Below are 21116 nucleotides of genomic sequence, written 5' to 3'. Positions count from 1 at the left end.
AAGAAATTTTATTTTTTTAACCATAAGGATTGTCAAATATTGGAACAGGTGCCCAGAGTGGTTGTGGGACCTCCATCCTTAGACAGTATCCAATATTCAACTTGAAATGGCCCTAAGCCAAAACAAACCTGTTCTGATTAGACCAGCTTTGAGCAGAGGCCAGACTAGATGAACTCCAGAGGTCCTTTAGAACCCAAATTATTCTATGATTCTATGAAAATGCATTAAAAAGGAGAGGAAAAAACCTGCTAGTTAAACCCAAGAAAGATTGCCAGATAAAGAGACCATAGTTAACTTCAGGGAGCAAAATGAATAGGTTTATAATTAGAAAAGTTCTTAAACAGTAAGGGCAAAAATCTACTTACCTTTGAAATAGAATTTGATCTATTTATGAAATGGAGAGGAGTGAAAAGGACTGGACTAGCAACCCTGAAAGTGCCATATCCCTACGATCTATGTTGATGCTTAGTTGTGCCAATCCTAAATGTATTCTTGAAACACAGTATTGCTGAATCACTGATAAAATTTTTACATAAACTCACAAAGCAGTGAAGGAATATGCACCAATACAATAATTCAGCATGTTTTTTCCTCAGCACAAAAGACTCAAAAACCACAGAAAGAATTTCACTGGTTCTTGCAGCAAAAGAGCAGCGCACACAGCCCCACTCCCAGGGCTGCCAGAATGAGAGCACTGAGTGTGAGCACCACATGGGACAGGCTGTTGACACCCACCACCAGCGTCATTCAGCCTGCATCTCTCAGCTGCCCTCAAGAGGGGGTCCACGCGCTAAGCGTACTGGTGTAGGAAACCAGACTTTTCTCCTGTAGACAACAGGAGAAAAATAAAGCTTCTGGTACTGTGTTTCTGGACATGCTTCTGCAGTCTGAGGAAGAAGCATGTCTTGGTTTCATACTGAAGTGCATCACTCTGTGCAAGAAAATATTTCCATGACAAGAACTTAATTTTGTGGGTTTAATCTTTCTAGTTCAGCAGAGAAAGCTTCACATGTGCTTCAGCTGAATGGGTAAGTTTTCAAAACAGAAACAGATGAAAATTACCTACACCAGTTTGGAGAATGGTATTTTACACTTTTCACAATGGCTGCTGCTCTTCAGTAACTAAAGAGTTTAACAGATGCTCTTGTGAAAGCCTATTTGTCAGGTGAAACAGAGCTTTTGCTTTGCCTGTCTCTCAAACGCAAGTTTTCCAGAAAGGTTCAGATGGGAGAGATTATTCACAAATTGCCTTTGTCATCACTCAGAGAACTGTCTCTGACTGGAAATATTTCAGAGATATTTATTGTATACTGAAAACTTCATTTTATTTCTAACTTATTTACAGTTAAACATTCAGAATCATAAAATATGAAGTATAAAATATTTAACAAAATAGATGCAGTTCATGTTGTTCAGATGCACCATAGTATATAATGAAACAGTAAACAGCATAGTGATTTCCTGATGGTCCTCTCTCTCATTTACCAGGGAAAGGAGTGAGTAGACTGGCTCTATACATTCTGGTCTGACCAGTATGGCATCAACCTTTCATTTCAGAGATAACACCGCTACAACTCTGATTTCTGTATCCTCAGTCTTCCACAGTTACCTTCACTATCTGAAATGCCAACACTAATGTTCAATACATCAGATACCCTCTGAAGTTGGTAGTTTCAAAACTTTTTTTTTTTTTTTTAATAGAGAATTTCCTAGAAAAAAAGAATCAGGTCATTCAGGCCATATGAACAAAAGAGTCATTTATTATACATATATTCTCTAGTAAGTTATAATAGTCTCTTGGATTTTAAATGTCTTTTTGCTATTTTCAATGCTTAAAAATTATAATTTTAAAACATTAAATATTGTGTTATATACATTATGATTTAATTTCTAAATATGGAGCATTCTCCAAGTGAAAACTTGGATGAAACAGAAAACAACTTAATTGACATAACAGGCTTTAAAAGTTCACTTCATACAACCATAAATTTGACTATATGAAAAATAGCCAAACAAAAATTTGCTCCTATATGGGATTTTTTTCTGTTTGTTTTTCTGGTCTTAGGGAGGGGGTTTTTTTGGCTTTTGTTTTTGTATAAACAGAAGGACAGATCTAGTCATTACTTTTGTCAATGTTCAGTATTTTAACTTTTTTTTTTAATATCATAGCTATTTTATATAAAATAACAAAATATACAGAGAAAGCTGAGTTTGTTACATTAGTTCATACACATAGAGTAAATAAAAGTTTTTTTATGTATGGCTTTGCAAAGGTAGATTATGAAATGACTTTTGTATTTTATTTGTTTAAAAGCATTTTAAGAGAACGTGTTAGTGTGCTTACAATAGCGGCCATGGTAGTCGAATGTCGAGCCAAGAGTTTAATGCTAGGATCACTGGAGGTCTTGCCTGACACTGCTTCTGCAGCCTTCAGAAGACAAATGTAGTTTATTACAACCTCGTCTATTTTAGCTATAATTTCCTGCTGCTGTGTTTCAGAGTTCATGACTTTAACTAAACGCATGCAGGCTTCTGTCAAGCAACAGAGTACTTGAAAGCTGGAAGTCATAGCTAAAAGCATTTCCTCAGGGCTTTTATCAGCCATGGCCATTTTCCTGCAGGCACTTCCCAACTGTCTCGATTCCATAGATAACAGTTGTTTGTACTTAGAAAGTTTAAGGTCATATGTTTCTGGATGTATATCGTCTCTCTTGCCCATACTCGCTCGGACCAGTGAGAGTAGCTCATTGGCATCCTTTTGTGCTGCAATAAATCCATCAGGCATTGCATACGTCTTCTCTTTCATCACATTTATTCGTGTGATTCGTGCATCGAAGGCCACATCATTGAGATTCACATCAATTTGGCCACCCTGGATGTCAGCACTGTTCTTCTCATGTGTGTTGACGGTCTCATCTTGCAGGGGCTCAGCAGCTTTTGGGGACTCCAAGACTTTCTGCTCATTTTCACTGGAAAACGACTGACCAACTGGTTCTGTGAGCTCACACGGGATCTGCGGTTTGAAGAGACATGAGAGTTGATGGCTGTCTCGGTCTTCTTCGTCATCATTGTCATCGTTTCCTCTGCTTAGGAAACAATAGCTAAAGGGGCCACGACACCTCCAGGTGCTGGTGTCCAGCTTTCGCAAGGGCAACGTTCGACACTGCTTGGAGTCCTTCTGACTGGTGTCTGTGCCCGAACACCTCTTACTGTCCTTCCTATCAGTGCTGACATACACACAACTCTGGGAAAAACTTTTTGACAGCTTTTTGCCCAGCGGGAGTTCCATCCTTCTCTCCGATTTGGATTCATCCCTTTGGGTGATATCCTGGCACTTCAAGCTGGCTGCGGCTGCCTTCTTTTCAAACAGCATCTCAATGCCTGCAGATCCTCCAATGACGCTGCTGCTGCGTCTCAGCACTTTCCTGCTGTGCGGCATCCTGAGGCTTCCTCCTATCATGTCATATGGCCGTAAACTAACTGTTGCCCCACAAGCCTGGTTCACTTTGGGAATGTCACAAGAGTCTTGATTTTGACTTGGCACCTTTGATTCTGATAGCATGGATGATAGCATGATGGAGTCAGCTAGAGGCTGTCTAGGAAAAGCTGTAGGCATGCCTCCTTGTCTTCCCTTTTCAGGCTCTGTGAAAGCTACACTAGGGGTAGTAGAAGAGCAGACAGAATAATTAAGCATCACCCTGATAATATTCAGAGACTGAACTTTTAAATATCTTTAACAGTCAGGACAAATGGATTCCTGGCATTCCCTAATGGTCTCCATTCCTCAAAATATTTCACAAAAACTTCATTGCTAGTTTCTCATGCCTTTTGTATTTCATGAAGATACCTCTTAAATTTATCTACAAATTATAACTTATGAATAGTTAATTTTCCATTCCACTTATTTAAAAAATAATCTATAAAACATTCTAAATCTCCTCCAATATATGGATTGCCTGTTTTCTATTAACTAGTTAGATGAATATTTTCAGATTAAAAAACCTTTAACTACACCTGAGAGGGTATGGAAAGATGAATTAATGGTAATTTTGGTTTGGTTATGTGGCTTTTTTTGGCAGAGAAATAACATTTCTCATTCTAGTTCTTAGTCTGTTCCATTTTCGTATTTTCATGCATTCACACACTACTGCTACATGTGGGTTGCAACCCAGCAAGAGGGAAACCTTTAAAATCCAACTGAAAGAATTTCCAATGCTATCTCTGAAAAACTGTGCATTTTTTATAACAGTAAGTTAATAAAATCTCTTTAAATTGGAATTTAAAAATTCAGTAATTGTTGTAAAAGTAAATTATTCTTTAAGGAAACGCCGACTGTCAGATGGTGAAGTAAATACATGCTTAATAAGGTAGTGGCATTTTCTCATCGTTACATTTGGAGCTATTGATTCATACTGGCATGTTTTTGACAATCTGCTTAAATAGCATGTAAGATATATAACAAATGAATCACAGGTTTTTCTCTCCCACATTAATATACCTTGTGCAGTCATCTCATAATCTAACTGGCATCCTGGAACAAAAGTGACTATGGATTTTGGAGAGGTTTCCAAAGAGTGGAAGGGAGGCCTCTCCATCAGTATTCCCCCAAATATTTTTAACTGTAATAAGAGGTTTTTAAAAAAATGATCTTTGTAAGCAACTCATAAGAGTATCTCAACATGTACAAGTAAAATGAATAGATACACTGAAGGTCTAATCCCACTGCCTGCTACAGCTTGATGATGTAGTTTCAGGTAAAGATAATGCAAATGTCTCACCTAGTCCTCAGTGTTAACATGTAGCTTTAAAAACACACATAAGAAACGCTTTATTAATGCTGTACCTGTAGTTTCTTTTATCTTGGGGATCCGATGACATCCTTCTCTCAAAGTGCCAAACAGTGGTTCAGCATTAATTGCTGAATGCACGACAGGCACCGTCATTCTGTGACATACGGCTTCAGGCTGCTGGTGCAGGTCCTTGTATGTCGTTCCATGGTTTGGAAGAACGGCAGCTCTTTCATCTGTTGGAATATAGGCAATGCCCTTCATTGATGGGTCAGAGATAATGTGCTTAACATCAGAGGTACAAAGGGGAGATTCAACGGGAGTAGCACACGTGCTACTGCCTGTGCTGCATCCTGCGTCCACTGAAGAGCACTGAGAGCTTTGCAGTGAGAAATGGCCTTCACTTTGCAGAGATGACATGCGCTTAGCCAAGTGATATTCACAAAGTCTAGCCACACTCTGCTCAGCTTCTGGAAGCTTTGAAGGATGGTCATCTGCAGATAAATCGGTATCTTCTGCATCATTTAGGTCTTTGGTTGAAGACACGGGAGTCATATCTGACAGAAAGTTTTCACCTTGGCTAAGCCTCGAGGTATCATCCCGATCCACCCCGGGATCCATTTCATCCTTACAGTCAGTTTCTGTTTTACCAAGGACAGGAACTCTTGGAAAAGTCTTCCCGTTCACTGTTTCTGGGCTTGGCTTATCTGCTGCCCCATCATCGGCAGTGTACCATCTTTGGCGAAAGGCAGTTCTCTCCACATTAAAAGTGCTTAGGCGTTGACTGTCTCTTGCTGAAAGAGTTCCAAATTTAGCTTTTAGATCATCATCAGTCTCTGCTTTTTTAGTTCCCTGTTGCTTTTTCACAGTAGCATTGCCATCAGAGGGTGCTTTTACTTCGCTGTCTGTCATCTTATTTTTCCTTTTACTAGTGCAAGAATATACCAAGGATCCCATGTGCAATTTGCTAAAATAATCAGTGACAGATTTTGTTTCCATGGTCTCTGGCTCCATTTCCATGTTATCTGAATGAAGAATCTGCTTTGAAGGCACAACTTTTGACTGTAGCTCTGCAGCCTGACGACCAGCCAAAGGCTGTGAGGGCTTCATGCCTGGCCCTCCAGCCTGATTCTTAGAGATGAGAAATTCAGTCTGCTCCTCCACAAGGGGTTGGTAGCCTTCACTTGTGGTCAGAAACATACGTGCGGTATTTTCTGACTGTTTCTGTGCTGCGGCTAGTTCAGAGCTTTCAGTCATTTCAGAGGAATTTGTTTCATTGCCAGAATCTGAAGATGACTCAGGGCTATATGCTCGCAGGATAGCTACACCTGCAAGCCACAAAAAATAAGAGTCAATTAAATGACAGCACCTGAAGCACCTGGATAAGTGACAAGCAAAGGGGGTGCGTTAGAGACAAAAATATGCTTTGTAAGAATACGTTGACTTTATTGCACAGTTCCCGGAACAGGTAGTTTAATAACATAATGGTAGTTCCATTACATAATGTAGAATATGATGTATGCAAAATGATGGCAAAAAAAAAAAAAGGAAAACAAAACAAAACAAAAAAACAACCCTCATGAAATGGAGTATTTCCAAAGCTAAATGGATGAGATGGAATGATTTTCAATGAATAAATGTAACTATGGTGAAAGAACCTGAATTGTCATTCGTCTGCTGTTCCTCTGAAGCAGCCAAAGCTTCTAGTGCTTGAAGCGTAGAGACTACAGCGTCATCTAGCCCCTTCTCACACTTTCCCTCTGTATTAGTAGGGACAGCATCGATAAGCGACACTGGAATGTCATCATTGCCTAGATTACTGGCTTGCTCCTTGTTGTCTCTAGGCTGCGTTGCTTGATTCTGAGAGTCTTCCTCATCTGAACTGTCCCTGAAGCCAGGTGGAGGAGCAGCAATGGCCATGTTTAAGGTATGCAATAGGAAATCATCTTCATTATCATCACCTTCTGGAGGCGGAAGTGAAGTCAAATCAATAATGTCATCACTAGAACCAGAAAGGCTGAGAAGAGCAGGCCTGCTGATTTCTCCTACCATAATGTCTTCTTCACAGCTTACTTCATCTTCATCTTCGGCATCATCTGTATTTTCTGCATAACAAATATCATGCAGCAAAGGCTCTTCTATCCCTTCCGCAGCTCCAAATATTTTACTATCGTTTATGGTTGCGTAAACAGAATTTGTAGCAAACTGAATGCTTTCAGTATCTGGTGACAACTCCAGGCCTTTAATGTCATTGGCATTATTAATATAAATGGCTCTTTGTTTTTCTAGTACTTCTGGACTTTCATCCAAAAGCCTTTCATAGCCAAGAGTCTGGGGACTGATACCATCCAAGTTGTGATCTCCAAATATAAAGGAAACTTTTGCTCCCCTGGGGGAATCCTGTGCTTTCTTGCTAGATTCCAAACCTGAGAGTGACAGCAGAGAAGGCTGATTAAAATTTCTGCTTTCTTCTGCTTCAGTGGGGTCACTTTGCTTGGCTAGATGCTGATCAAATCCACCTGAATTGTAAGTATTTTCTATGTACAGATGTCTGTGTTCTTTTTGACATAACAGACTTTCAGAAACATCTACAGTCTTCTGTTTTGGATCAGCAAAGGACATTTGAGTCTCCTGATCTCCTTCAGCCAGGAAAGTGGTAGTTTTTGGTATACAATTCCACTCAGAAGCAAGGAGATTATGCTTCGCTCTATTTTCAGTTCCTATAGCATGGTGAAATAAAATCAACATTGTGAAATCAAAGAGCAAAGTCCTCTAATTTTTAAACAATAACTTGTTAATGCTGAGCAATAAGCACTCTGAATAAGAGAGTTGAGACATCAAGCACTTCAGAAGAGTACTTTCAGACTCACCTCTGCTCTAAGTTAAATACCTGTTGATTTAATTACCTAAAGTTTAACTGGTACTTTTGTACTTTAGCACAAAAATAAACCTCAGCTAGGTACAAATGCTGTTCTAGGAATAGTAACACAAAACCAAATTCCCAGCTGGTTTCTCCAACACCATATGTATTTTCACAAAAGGTGTATGCATATAAAATAATAACACTCACAGGCATCATGCATCTGTTTCACTACAGCATGAAAGAAATTAATCACCTGGTTTATTTTACCATTAAGATGCTATCATAGGCTGAATATTAGAACATTATAAAGCTGAACTGTGGTGCTAGGTCTGAGCTAGCAATCAGATCTCATTTGGCATAGCCTCCTTGTATCTGGAGGAGCCCTGTCTTAAGTTGGCTTCCACTTTGTACATTGGACCATTATTAATGTACTGTGCAATGAATACCTGTTTCTCGGCTCCCTGTATTTCTCTTGTTGGCCATGTTAAATATTGAGCGCCTTGAGTCAACCAGCAGTCTATAGTATCCAGCTGTTAGGCAAGCAAGATTCATCGCATCTGATGACTCCATCAGTAGAGTAATAGGCTAAGAAGAATACAACCAAGTCTTGGTTAAGACTATTCCTCCTCAATCTGTTTACCTGCTGACAATACTACTACATGGAAGCAAAAGGAATTACATCACAAACACCACATTGAAAAATACACATGAGAACTCATTTTCCTCACTACCAATGTCAAATAGTATCAAACATTTGAAAAGATTGGAGTTGCAGTAAGGTAGAAGTCCAACTGGACATTTTAACAGCTGATTTTGCTCTTTTTCTGAATGAAGCTAACCATTTTAAGACTCTTGCTCCATCCTTTTCTTGTGTAAATATATTATTCTTGCCAAAGCACTGTTTACTGTTACTCTGAAACTGCCAAGAGCTAAGAACCTGGTACATTAGGTGCTGGAATCTAGCAGTAGTATGGTAATCTGCAGCTTCCGAGGAAATGAGGTGCCTAAGCATATGTAAAGAAGCAAGATATGGGAAGCAAAGTCAGGGAATGTTCAGGTTTAGAAAATACAGTAGTGATGTTAAAGCATTACATGACAGTAACGGTGAATATTATAATTAGAGTTTAAAAGATTTCAGTGTTTGTGACCTGGCATTACTGAAAAGACAAGAGATTAAAAAATAAGCAGATAAACAGAGGCAAAGAGAATGGAGAAAGGTCGTTCGGAAGAGAGATCAGCAAAGAAAACAAACTTAAAGCATTTAGAAAAAAAAGTCAGACAAAAATGAGAGACCTCACAGCTTTTGAAAAACTATGGCTGCCAGGCTAGCGGGCATCAAACCTGAGACATCCATGTGAATCACATGTTCTTTAATTCCCTTTTCTTTCGCCACAATATATAAATTTATTTGACTAAAATTTTGTTTTTGTTTCTGTAGCTTTTAACACCAAAAGCTACTCTTTTCAAATTTATTTTAAGGTGGCTACCCTCTACAACTCCTAGAGAGGAAATAAAAATGAAGACCTTACCATGATATATAAATTACACCGTAGACAACCTATCTTATCACTCACAATTTATTTGTTCCAGTAGGAACATTACCTGCAACAAGAATGGCTCCCCAACTTACTCAGCCCCTTACTAGTTAAAAGACAACTGATTCTGATGGAGGCTGTGGCCAAAACGTAACTGATGATCATAGCTTACTATCAAAGCCACAATAGGTCTGGTAATTTTTTTAATGCCTGTGCTGCAGCACCTTAGGCTAAAATACCCTGGGTGCCCTAAATGTTTTATGAACAGTTTTCAGTAACATGGAAAAATTTATGCATTTTTTCTCTTTAAAGTATTTTGTGCTACAGTTTGAGCTTCTATTCAATACATGCTTCTTTCAAAGCATTCAACTACAGCTATAAAAGTTAACTATAAATTATTAAACCTACAATGGGTTAATTAATCTCTGTTTTTTCAAGAGACGACTAAAAACTAACATTTGAAATGCTATGTTAGTCTCAAATTTTCTGTACTGATTGACAGAAATGGATGATCTCCAGAGAAATCTCAGATTGCTGAAAACAGTGCTGTGAACTACTGTTAATCTGCTGAACAGTTCTGTGACAGCTGAACTTCTATTGCCTGCTTCTGCCAAATTATATGTGCTTGTGAAGACATTAAAAAGAACTAGAATAAAATAAAAATCCAAACTGTTTATTCATTTACTCATTAAGAAAATATTGGCATATGACATATATTGCCATATTCAGAAACTGGATATATGAACCTGCTACCTTAGGATAAGCCAAGGGATGAAAACATCAGTTGAGAATATCTACCTGAATCTGCCTGCATCTCCTCCACAGGACACAGTGACAACCCCTACTTGCATCCCAAAGAGAGACAATTTTTTGTCAAATTCCATCCAGAGCCTCTTAGATTTGTAATTTTAATGTTAGGCCAGTCTGTCTTGGCTTAAGATCGCAGGTGTCAAAATGCAAGGAGATGGAGATATACGTGGTTTGCAATAACACAGTAACAGTATTATTAAAACAACACAATACCATGTTAATATAATAGTATGGCATACAGTGATGCATTTTGCATACAAGCAGATGGGAAGGATTTAATTTCTATATTACTTTCTCTAGCTATAAAAAGGTAATAACAGCTTTCTCTCAAGAGGGCTACGAGATTAGCACAGTAATGCAGGTAAAGTAGCCTGAGATCCTCAGATGTTCTTATTGCTAAGTAAGGTGAAAGAGATGCTGTTTACACCAATCTTTATATTTCTCTTAAATTGCTGTCAAAGAGCATCTAGATTAATGTACAGCAATAGTTTTTTCATTAACTTAAATACAGGAAAACAGTTCCAGTTCAATAAACCTAAAGCATGCAAAGCAAAAGCTTAGAAAAATATTCCTCATGTATGTGTATAGCTGTGTATAAGCAAAAACAACTGTTAGGCTCTATTTATTTTACTAGAATATTTAAGTTTCAAGTATAATGAGAATTCTTCCTTCAATCTCTGATTATCCTGATTAATGCTCTAGACAGTCTATGAAGCTTTTCACTTCAAAACCAAACAGAATCACACCAAGAAGGACCAGGACAATATAATATACACAACTCTGCTCATTGCCACTAGATGCCACAGATGCAAAGTGTTAAGTGGGATTTTAGAGAAATTAAATGACTATAGGTAGATGAAGAGTATCTGTGACTATACTATGTAGGGCAAAACACTGAATTGGAATTATAAGGGTTAAGAAAAAAACCTTGCCTTTTTACAGTTTATTTCATTGGTAACTGCTATGCGGTTACTTGCAGTGAACTTTGCAGATAAAACACTGGATTACAGGGAACACTGGTCTGATGCAGCTGATGATTCTCTAATGGTAATAATATTGTCTGTTACACTAGAAGGAACTTCTAGGGGCTCAAGAAGCTTCAAAAGTAGGCACATTTCATGATCACCTCTTCTCACCATGGAAATCAAGGAAGACAACAACAAAGTGACTTGCCTGGTGTTAGCCAAGAGAAAAATCAGAATAGAATACAAGTGCTGCAAAGCACCAGTCTGGTACACCATAGGCCTCTCAAATGCCCAAGCTGTACTGTACATGCACTCTGACCAAAGAAGAGCTTAAACACATACCCTCAGAATATTTTTGGCATGAAAATGTTCAGAACATTATAGCTTGATCAAATACCCAAATAAAGACAAAAATATTACTTAAAGATACCAATATGAATCAAGAAGAAACTTACTTTTACATCTAAGACATGCAGCTCAACTCTAACACTGCTTTCATCTTCTGTAAACATCTCAATCCTGTTCACATGGCTGAAGTCTGCCAGGAGAGCCACCAGGTTTGTTTTGGTGTTTATCACATGGCTGATTCCGTACCGTGGCCCTACTAAGAGAGTCACTTCTGAACGCTTTTCTCCCTGCTTTAGCAGAAAAAGAAAAGAAGCAAAAGTAAAAACATGATAGGTACTGCATAGTGACAGAAATGGCCATTGCCTTCTTTCATTTGCATGGAGCTACATTTGCATGGCATTTCTACATTAAAGATTATTCTGTTTTTTGAAGAAGATATGATATACAAGAATATACTTGATTCATAATTAAAACCAAAAAGTAAAGGAATCTGCTGCTGGATACTGACTATACTCTAGATTGTAGGTGGATAGTTGGATTGTCAGACAAATGGATGGATGAACTCTGCTTCTGTTAAAGAAAATCTCTGTCATTAAGAGTTTTCCAGACTAATAATTTTAGTATTCTATAGTTAATTGTATGGTGGTATTTGCCAAAAAGGTGCTAGCTATCTCCAAATACTCAGTAAAATTCAAATAATAACAGGAATGTTGCTTTCAAGATGAGAAGAAAAAATGAAGTGATTTTGTTAAATTAACTATTATTTTTTAAGTGTATGAATAGAACCTAAACTTCTAAAGAGAATTATATGGTCCAGCTTTTGAAAAAAGGCATTTGGGTAAAAAAATCAAGAGAAGAGAGAGACTATTTCAAGCAAAATATTACCACTAGTGTTGCCTTGAAAACACGCCCTCCATATAATCGTAGATCACTGAGGAACTTCAGATAATGCACCTTGGCTTGCAGAGCAGATAGCTGAGGGAGGAGAAACAGGGGTAAGAGGTAGTAGTGGAAACGAACACTTTACCAAATTCAGAAACAAAATGTACTTGTGTAGTCTAAGGAGAATGGACTACAAAAACAGCTCTCAGAGCCTGAAACTAAAGTCACTAGATGCTTGAGTTTCAGATGAGGAGAAAAAGTTTCATTCCTAAAATTAAGATCTTGCTTGTTTAGATAAAATGCACTTGGGTATGGGCAGATCAGAGCACTGCAAGAACACCATAACTGCTCCAGTGAAAGGAAAATGTTAAACTACTCAGATGAAACGTCTGTTCATTGAGGTATTTCAAGGTTAGACAGCAGCTTTCCATTCATAATCACCATCAGTTCTTAAACGTTTATGTACCTATATAAAGAAAGAGAACAAAGAATTTGCTTTTGTCAGCTATGTGTGTTTTATCTTGCTAGGTACTTGTGGCATATGGCATATTATCCCATCTCATTACTCCATTTCCTATTTTTTAAAATAAAACTCTCTCACTATATTTAGTAGGGAATAAATCTGAAAGCTAAATACAGTACATCAATATATATGATCATATCTTGCAATACATGTCGTAATTTATCTCCTTTTTTCTTCTCTGAGCTTAAACTGCCTACTTAAACAACTTGTAAATGTTTTATGAGACTGAATGGAAACAAGAAATAGTTCATTTCACCCAGTCTTACCCAAACCTTATGCCTCCTTGGTGTAAATCCTTATATCTGGACTTGAGATATGAGCTCATCTCATTTGCTATTCTCATTTCAGCCACTAGATTTCTAATTCAAAATCTTATTTGATCTTGAACAATAATTTAAGAGCCCATTTCCTCCTTGGTGTCTATTTCTAGACACCAAGGAGGAAATGGATCCAAAGCAGAGCAACTACTGGTAATGCTTTCCCCTTCCCTTCACCAGGTGTTCAGTTTTTAGGGAATTACAATGGGGTTGTAAAAAGCATGAGAATCCTGAGAATGGCAGGCTTCCCTTCACGTGGAGGGAGAAGAGACACCAGAAAGAAACCAGTTCCTGTGTTAGTACCCACAAGTGAGACAGAAGGTGATGATGAGTTCAGATGCTTTGTTTCTGAGACCTACCTGCTAAAAAAGCAGGTGGGCACACAATGTATTTCTAAAGCTCAAATCAAAAAGAATGAAGCAAAAACCAATGAAGTCTGCTTGCTGAAGGAAGGGACTGTTGCAAGCCCTCTTGTATCTGAGAACTGATACTGTATGTCACTGTCATCACCTGCAGCAGTGATGGCTTCCAAAATAAACCCAAATTTACACTAGCAGGATAAACAATAAGCAATTAGCATTATTTAGGTTTAGCTTCAGCACTATAGGAGATGTGCAGTGCTTCAGCCAAAAGGTTGCCTTTCTTCCTGAGCATCACAGGTCAAACACACAGAACTACGTTCACAGTCATGATGTGATCTGAAATTTCCAAGCAGGATTTCTGCTGATCACAATGAACCTTAGTTCAGGCACCATGTGTTTTGAGTTTTTTCTGTTTAGAAATAAAGTGTCATGAAGCAGCATTCAACTCATTTTATGTCTCAACTAGTCACTCTTGGGTTCTTTTTATAGTTCATGGAGAGAAATAGGCATTTCTAGGACACAAGTCATCTGACCTATTTTTGGTTCCTAACGTGGGATGGTATGAATCGCTCCCTAGAGGTGCCTATTTCTCTCCATTGACTACAAAGAGAGTCTAGATGACTCGCATAAAGAAACCTCATTATGGTGTCTAAAGCCAGCCCCAGCTGTATGTAACGAAGGCATTTCTCAGAGACATTGTCTTCTACATGTTTTGTTTTTTTTTTTAATAGCTGAAGTGAAAGCTTAGTGCTAAGAAAAGCATTCTACAACAGCAAGGAGGGTCATCTATAAGGACCATCAAGTATCCAGTTAGATCTTGGCTAGTAAAAAGAATCTGTCTACAGCATAATGGGAAACAATCCTGAAAAACAGCATTTATGTCAGACCCATAGGTTAATGTGGTTCAGTTGAGAGCATCAGAGAGAACAATAACTTTCCTAACAAGTCTGCATTAACAGCAAGCACTAAATGAATTTAAAAATATATATCTTTATTATACATGAAGTACTAATAACCAGTTTTCTGGCATTCTCAGGGCAAGAAGATAGTTTAGTTGGGGTATAATTAATTATTTTTAATTGTTCTTGGCTATGTTGTACTGATCACCAGATGTTAAATCTCTGAAAATATAATGGCTAGGTGTTTCTCCAAAGGATTAACTTTAAATGTTTCCCATGCACACCATCCTTTCTGTTCTTTAAAACATACTTTCTATTAAGATGCAAATGTAATACCTTTTTACCCGGAGGAACTAGGTTTTGATTTGCTTTGACAAGGTGTGAAAGTGCTTTCTTTATGTTCTTTTCTTTCATGCTTTGCAGCACAGCAGATGGAAGAAAAGTCTCTAATCCCCATTCTTTTCTGCAATAAAAGGCATATATTTAATTTCACATTCCTGTGATGATTATTTATCTAAAGACTGGTGACTATGATGCCAAGTGAATGAACACCCGAAAACAGGAGAGTTTATCAAGTCCAGAGTTTTGCAATAACAGATTATTTTCTATATTCAAACTATATTACTTAGGAAAAAGATGCTTTAAAATTATATATAATCTCTCTTCTGTCCCTTCCATCTCTTCCATCATGCCATTCAGAAAAGAAGTTTTAAGCTTTTAGGTTTCGAGTCTATGCTGAATTGCTAAAACATCACTTAATTACACAGGCAAGTACTATCATAGAATTAAAATCACAGAAGATTTAACAACGTAATGTCAGATCTGACCATTAAATCATTGAAAGCAAATGACTTAATCTTATTTACATTTATAGGCTGTTTCACATGCTTAAACAGATGACCAAAAGCTAAGTGGACCAAAAGGTCCATACTTACAGCTCTTAACACACCTGAATCAATTTCATCGACAAAGAGTGAACCTAAAATTGGTGTATGCACATAGACATATTAAAGAAACAACATTAAAGAATCCACAAGTTACTCTCAATGTTTCACTTTTAAAGAACACACTGCATCCTCAACTTACTCAATATATTTGAGGGAGATTTTTTGAGTTTGCTTGGTGGTCACAGTTGCAATATACATTTGCAATGCAGCTAACCGCAGGGCAATGTCATATTTCAGTTCTGGTCCAAATCTTTCCTGAACCACGTCATTACAGCTCTGCCAAAGAACCAGTAGAGGGAGCATCAAGTTAAAAAATCTTGCACTAAAGTCTAGTCCTTTATTATTATTATTATTATTATTTTTTATTTATATTAACAATGCATGAAAGAAACCCCGAACTTAGAAGCAGGACCATAGTGAAGGTAGAACTGTTGCTCTCAGAGGTGTCAGATGCTCACCAGGACATAGGCACTTCAGAAGAACACAAGTACTTCTGCCAAAGAGCAGAAGGCATGACCATTTTGATCTAAGCTCTCTTCATCCTTCCTGAAGAGAACAGTAATCCCCTTTCACAAAGAGTGCTGGGAGGGTATGTGTACATGGACTCAGGATAGCAGGATTCTACCTGGTGACATACCCAGGAAAATCACATTGCTTGTATATCAGTTTTCTCATTCATTTTACTGGAAGTTCCTTTTCAGACATCATTTCTGTCTGATATTACAGTACCATAAATAAGAATTAGCAATTACTTCAGCTTCACTCTTTTCTAAAGCCAAATGTATTTTGGAATGATATCAAAGCATTACTATTTGGAGAGGCTTATGAAGGAAGGGGACTTTGCAGATGATAAAGATTTGCACATTCCCCAAGTGCATTCATTGGCTTTATGCAGCAGAAATAAAACCCCGGATTTACTGCAGCCATGCTTTTCTGTGTGAAGATATAAACACACAGATGGACAGAGTGCAACTATTTTTTTATTACCCTTTACACTAACAATGGCCATGCTTTCACTTACCTGTACATAGAGATATTCAAAAGCAACTGGATCTCTTCTTAAAAGATCAATGGGATCCTTTGGGACAAAGCTAATCCTGAAAAGACATCTCATCTTATGTGAGCTTGGCCTCTGGGTCACCTAGGACAGTGCAAAAATCATATTAGAGCTCAGTAACCCTGGTGGAGCAACACAGTCTGTAGCCTTGCGCAATGTGACCCTGCTGCAGAGCCATGTGGTAGCAAGAAAAATAATTCTGTCCAACAAAAAGCTTTGCCACGGGCTCCTTATTAAGTTCTTCACATAAGAATATCATATATATAATCTTGTGGAAAGACTTTTAGACTCATACAGGCATGACTGCCGAATACAACTCATCCTCAAAGCAAGAGAATTCACTCATTCACCAGAGTGAAAGGACAAGAGAAAACAGACCTTAATGAAAACCAGCCAAGTGAAACACAAACTGTGTTGTGCTTCAGCAGAACCAAAATACTCCTAAGTGAGAAGGGCTGGAAGGTTTTTGGGGAGAGGCCACATCTTATTTCTTAGACTGACAGAGTACACAGGAGAAGCACAGCTTGGCAACTATTATTCTCACTTTCTCTCACTAGTTTTAATCCATTAGGCAATTTGTGAGAAACTAGGTCTTTTTTCCTGGTTTGTTCTGGATTGAAAGATCTAACCCATAACTTCTGACCAAGAAAAATCTCTCCCAATATATTAGATAAATTAAAAAGATCGCTTTGCGTGTTGGTCAGCAAAACTTTGTTAAGCATGTAACACTGTAATCTGGGTACATTCATGGGGGACCACCGCATAGCTAATGAATAATTGGATGAAAGGGTAACAATCCAATAACACCACTGTAAGTTATGGTCAGCAGCAACATTATAAGGGTAAATTAAAGTATTGCTGATTTTACAAGAAATTCAAAGAAAACACCTTCAGAATTAATGTAGTTTATGCAGTTTATTTAATTAGGCTAATGCAGTTATAGAGTTAGTGTACTTTATAACCAACATCTTTAATTACAAAACTTTAAAAAATCTCCAGTGAAGTCTCTGTCTTGCCCTAACAATTTTCAAAAAGTATGTTTATCTCACATTGTCTCTGACCTCATTCCTAAGTATCTAGGCATACTCTGTATGTATAAATAAAAGCTCCAGCTGGGATTTTCAAAAGCTCACTGTGTTGGTTTATTCTGATCCTTCTGATTTCAATGAGAATTCTACTGATTACTTCAAAGAGAGGGAGCTAGACCAAGAGAGCCAGTACTGAATACTTCTGGACATTGTGCATCCACTGGGTAGCTTATATCCACAAGAAAAGAATGTTAACATGGCAAAGTCAAGTGCTTAAAAGTTAGAAAATGATACAACTGTTAGCTGGTAAACTAAGGTCCTTCATATCATACACAGATGCTAGTTATACGATCAAGGGAATTCTATTATTTAAATGAAATATTTTTCCCCATCTCATCTAAGAATCAATTTTTTGCAAATTTTGGTGAAATTTTAAAAATACTAATGTTCTCCTGAAACATAGAAATATAATGGAAAACTTCAGGCTAAACAGTTTGGCAAAATGATAAGCAGCTAAAATCAGGGTCCACTGCAGGGAACTGTGAAGCAACTTTACCTCTAGTCACACCTCCCTGATCTAAGGAAGCAAGTCACACCAGCATTTTCTGGGTCACAAGTCATCATCACTGAAGTAACATAATGTATCGCTGCATAAACAAGCCAAACTTGGCTTCATCAGAGAGTATTATTCCCTGACAGCCAGACACAGATCTGTACAATCAGATAGGAACCAAAGATCAAAATAAAGTTTTTAAAGGAATTTGGGCAGACTGTGGTTCACAGAATTGTTACCATGGATTTTCCAGCTGTTGAGAACATTTACTAGCTGGGCTAGTAAATGATAGGAAAAAGGCTTCATAAATGTTTTCTAGCTTTCAGTCTGATCTTTAAGAAACTTCTTAATACTTTTTAATGGACCAATGAATTAATGAAATATGATGCCTATATAATAGAAAAATAATTGTTTTATGTGAGACCCTGATTCTTACAACCACATCTCTAAATACTGGTACTATTTGATAGACTGTATCAAACTATAAATATTGCAGTTAATTCACTTGAGTAATGAAAAAGATGGATAATTTACTGATTAACCTGTCTCATTAATATCTGTTTTCACATATTATTACACAAACCTGAGTTAGAGTCTCCTGTTCATGTAGCAAAAGGAGTTTCGTTCCAGATCCTTCAACCCTCTGCTCCAGCATCAGGGAAAAGTGTTCAATACATTTGATGGAAAGCTTTTCTTGGAGCGTTAAGATGACATCCTAATTAACAAAGGATTTATAAAATATGCTTAAATTCATAAGCATGGGACCTGGTTCTTCACTGCCACACACCCTGCATGTGCCCAGCACAGGGTGGAGGCTCAGATGTTAAACGGGAGGACGATCACGTTTCGTGCGTGTTCTGCATGACCATACAGGACACCACATGTTCACCCAGTGAAAAATCAGCATCTTTATATTTGAATATTCCTGAGAGAGTATCAGATATGCATGTGAAAAATATATACAAGGGATTGCTGTCAATGGACAACTTTCTGTGCAGTTTAACATGCAAATTGTACTTGTGTGGCCTTTAAATCATATCTCTCTGTCTCCCTGGAAATAAAACTTCTCCATTAGCAAAGAAGGGATGGTCTTTCCGCTATTCTCTTCACTTACAGCTGCGGCAGGATCACTAAGCAGTACAAACCAAATTTATATGTTCAACAACAAAAAAAATACATGAATGGCCTTTATGAGTTCTTATGGCAATCATGGGGGGAGGGGGATGTTGGGGGTTTCTTTGGTTTTTTTGAAGTTCACTTCTTGAATTTTAAATGCTGACAGAAAAGTCAGTGATCATGATACCCATGCAGAACAATAGCTCTACATTCAGGGACCATGTTAATTTGTAGTATAAAACAAATTTTTAGAGAGCTTAAATTATTTTTTTTTCACATTGGATTATGTCTAAGGGTAATTAAAGTGAGAATAATTGTTTCTAAAATAACAGTTAAACAAACCTCCTCAGAAAACCATTCAACCAATAACCAACTACTTTCATACAATGCTTGGTAAATATATGCTGAGCATTAATATGATCTGGCAAGGTATCTTTTACTTTATTGAATGCTGTAGGAAAAATAAATATATAATAACCCATCATTTAAAAATAGTTTCACATTATGTTGGTGAAAAGATTAAAACATTTCTATCCATCCAAAAGATGTTTAGATATACATAAGAATCCAGATGGCTATGACTTACTAAGGAGATGATGACAAATTGTAATCCAAGTGTTTTAACATAATTTAGGAAGATTAATTGATCAATTACGGAGTATTTAGAGAAAATCAACATCAAATTGGTGGAAGGATGAAAGATGTATGTAGAAGGATGGGGAAAGCTCTGGACAATGTAAAGAATTACAGAATCATAGAATGGTTTGGGTTGGGAGGGACCTTAAAGATCATCTAGTTCCAATCCCCCTGCCATCAGCAGGGACACCTTCCACTAGACCAGGTTGCTCAAAGCCTCATCCAACCTGGCCTTCAATACTTCCAGGGAGGGGTCATCCACAGCTTCTCTGGGCAACGTGTTCCAGTGTCTGACCACCCTCACAGTGAAGAATTTCTTCCTAATATCTAATCTAAACCTGCCCTCTTCCAGTTTAGAGCCATTACCCCTTGTTCTATCACTACCTCCTTTGTAAAAAGTCCCTCCCTAGCCTTCCTGTAGGCCCCTTCAGGTACTGGAAGGCCACTTAAAGTTCTCCCTGGAGCCTTCTCTTCTCCAGGCTGAACAGCATGTGCTGAACTAGATTTGGTAACCAACCTGTGTTAAAACTAGCTCACTCAAGCAAAAATATTTTGAGACTAGCAGCATGCCCAACAGTGCTAGTCGTGCTGCTTGCTATGCTACTTCAAGTCACTTGCAGACACCAGTGTCACCTCTGTTTTAGAAACCTACGTGGAACAGTGTCACAGATGCTCCCCAGCAGCCTTAGTTGTGTGCCAGGGCTTCACTTCTTTATTTCTAGATGTTAAATGTATTATGGAAAGCATAGAGGGTATTACACTGAGATGAGCAATTTATCACCAGCATAACCCTACAATATCCCATGTCAAGTTCACTGAATGACAAGCTAGATGATATTCAATTAGCAACCAACATCTAAATCTTCTTAGCTTCTGTCTTTTACTGACAAATCATACTAGTATTTGGCAGCATATCAAAATGATAGGACCACGCAATTTTAATTGCACTCCAGGCACATTAAAATGATCATTTGTACTACTTCTTCATTGACAATATGATATGTTTTTAGCAGCAGAAAAATGGACCAAAACCTCAGTATTTCTGAACTATGAGTCCAGCCCCAACTGAACACAGCAGTAATTTTGTTCTTAAAGCATTTCAAGTAAATTATAATTTCCAAAGGTCTCAAAAAAAGGTAAGTGACATTCCTGGCATTGCATACCAAGGTATATCTAGCCTACCTTTATTGAAGTGCTGCAGTCAAAACGGAAAGATTTGGTTTGTCCATTTTCAAGATATACCTTCAGAACATTTGGCATGAAAAGAAGTGAATTATCCTTAACTGTTTCCTGCCAAGCAAATTAGTGAATCAGATTACAACACGTAACAAGGGAAATCTAAACGTTGCTCTATAAAGGACATCACTCAGATGGAAAGGGAACAACTGAAAGGAGTGTGCTGGCTCAAACTGAAAGCAGATTTAGCAATGCTCTGCAAGTGTCTAGCCATGCTCATTACAGCTGCACTCTACAGGTCTCTTTCCTGGA

General features: G+C 37.8%; 1 protein-coding gene across 1 annotated transcript in view; it reads right to left on the bottom strand.

Moving 5' to 3' along the window:
* Positions 1 to 1303: 1303 nt before the first annotated feature.
* FRMPD4 (FERM and PDZ domain containing 4) overlaps positions 1304 to 21116 on the bottom strand; it is a gene marked incomplete at its 5' end in the record, with an annotated part of 111079 nt that continues 91266 nt past the window's right edge. The window contains 11 exons of the mRNA XM_029085675.1: positions 1304 to 3651; positions 4844 to 6115; positions 6446 to 7507; positions 8097 to 8235; positions 11416 to 11598; positions 12194 to 12283; positions 14628 to 14754; positions 15378 to 15514; positions 16260 to 16379; positions 18460 to 18591; positions 20811 to 20918. Of these exons, the coding sequence (XP_028941508.1) occupies positions 2300 to 3651; positions 4844 to 6115; positions 6446 to 7507; positions 8097 to 8235; positions 11416 to 11598; positions 12194 to 12283; positions 14628 to 14754; positions 15378 to 15514; positions 16260 to 16379; positions 18460 to 18591; positions 20811 to 20918 (4722 nt within the window). The remainder of the gene's footprint in view (positions 3652 to 4843; positions 6116 to 6445; positions 7508 to 8096; positions 8236 to 11415; positions 11599 to 12193; positions 12284 to 14627; positions 14755 to 15377; positions 15515 to 16259; positions 16380 to 18459; positions 18592 to 20810; positions 20919 to 21116) is intronic.

Source organism: Antrostomus carolinensis, unplaced genomic scaffold, assembly GCF_000700745.2.
Source record: "Antrostomus carolinensis isolate BGI_N321 unplaced genomic scaffold, ASM70074v2 scaffold21086, whole genome shotgun sequence".
NCBI lineage: Eukaryota > Metazoa > Chordata > Aves > Caprimulgiformes > Caprimulgidae > Antrostomus > Antrostomus carolinensis.
The sequence above is the reverse complement of the archived record's forward strand: the minus strand, read 5'-3'. Positions and strand labels throughout refer to the sequence as shown.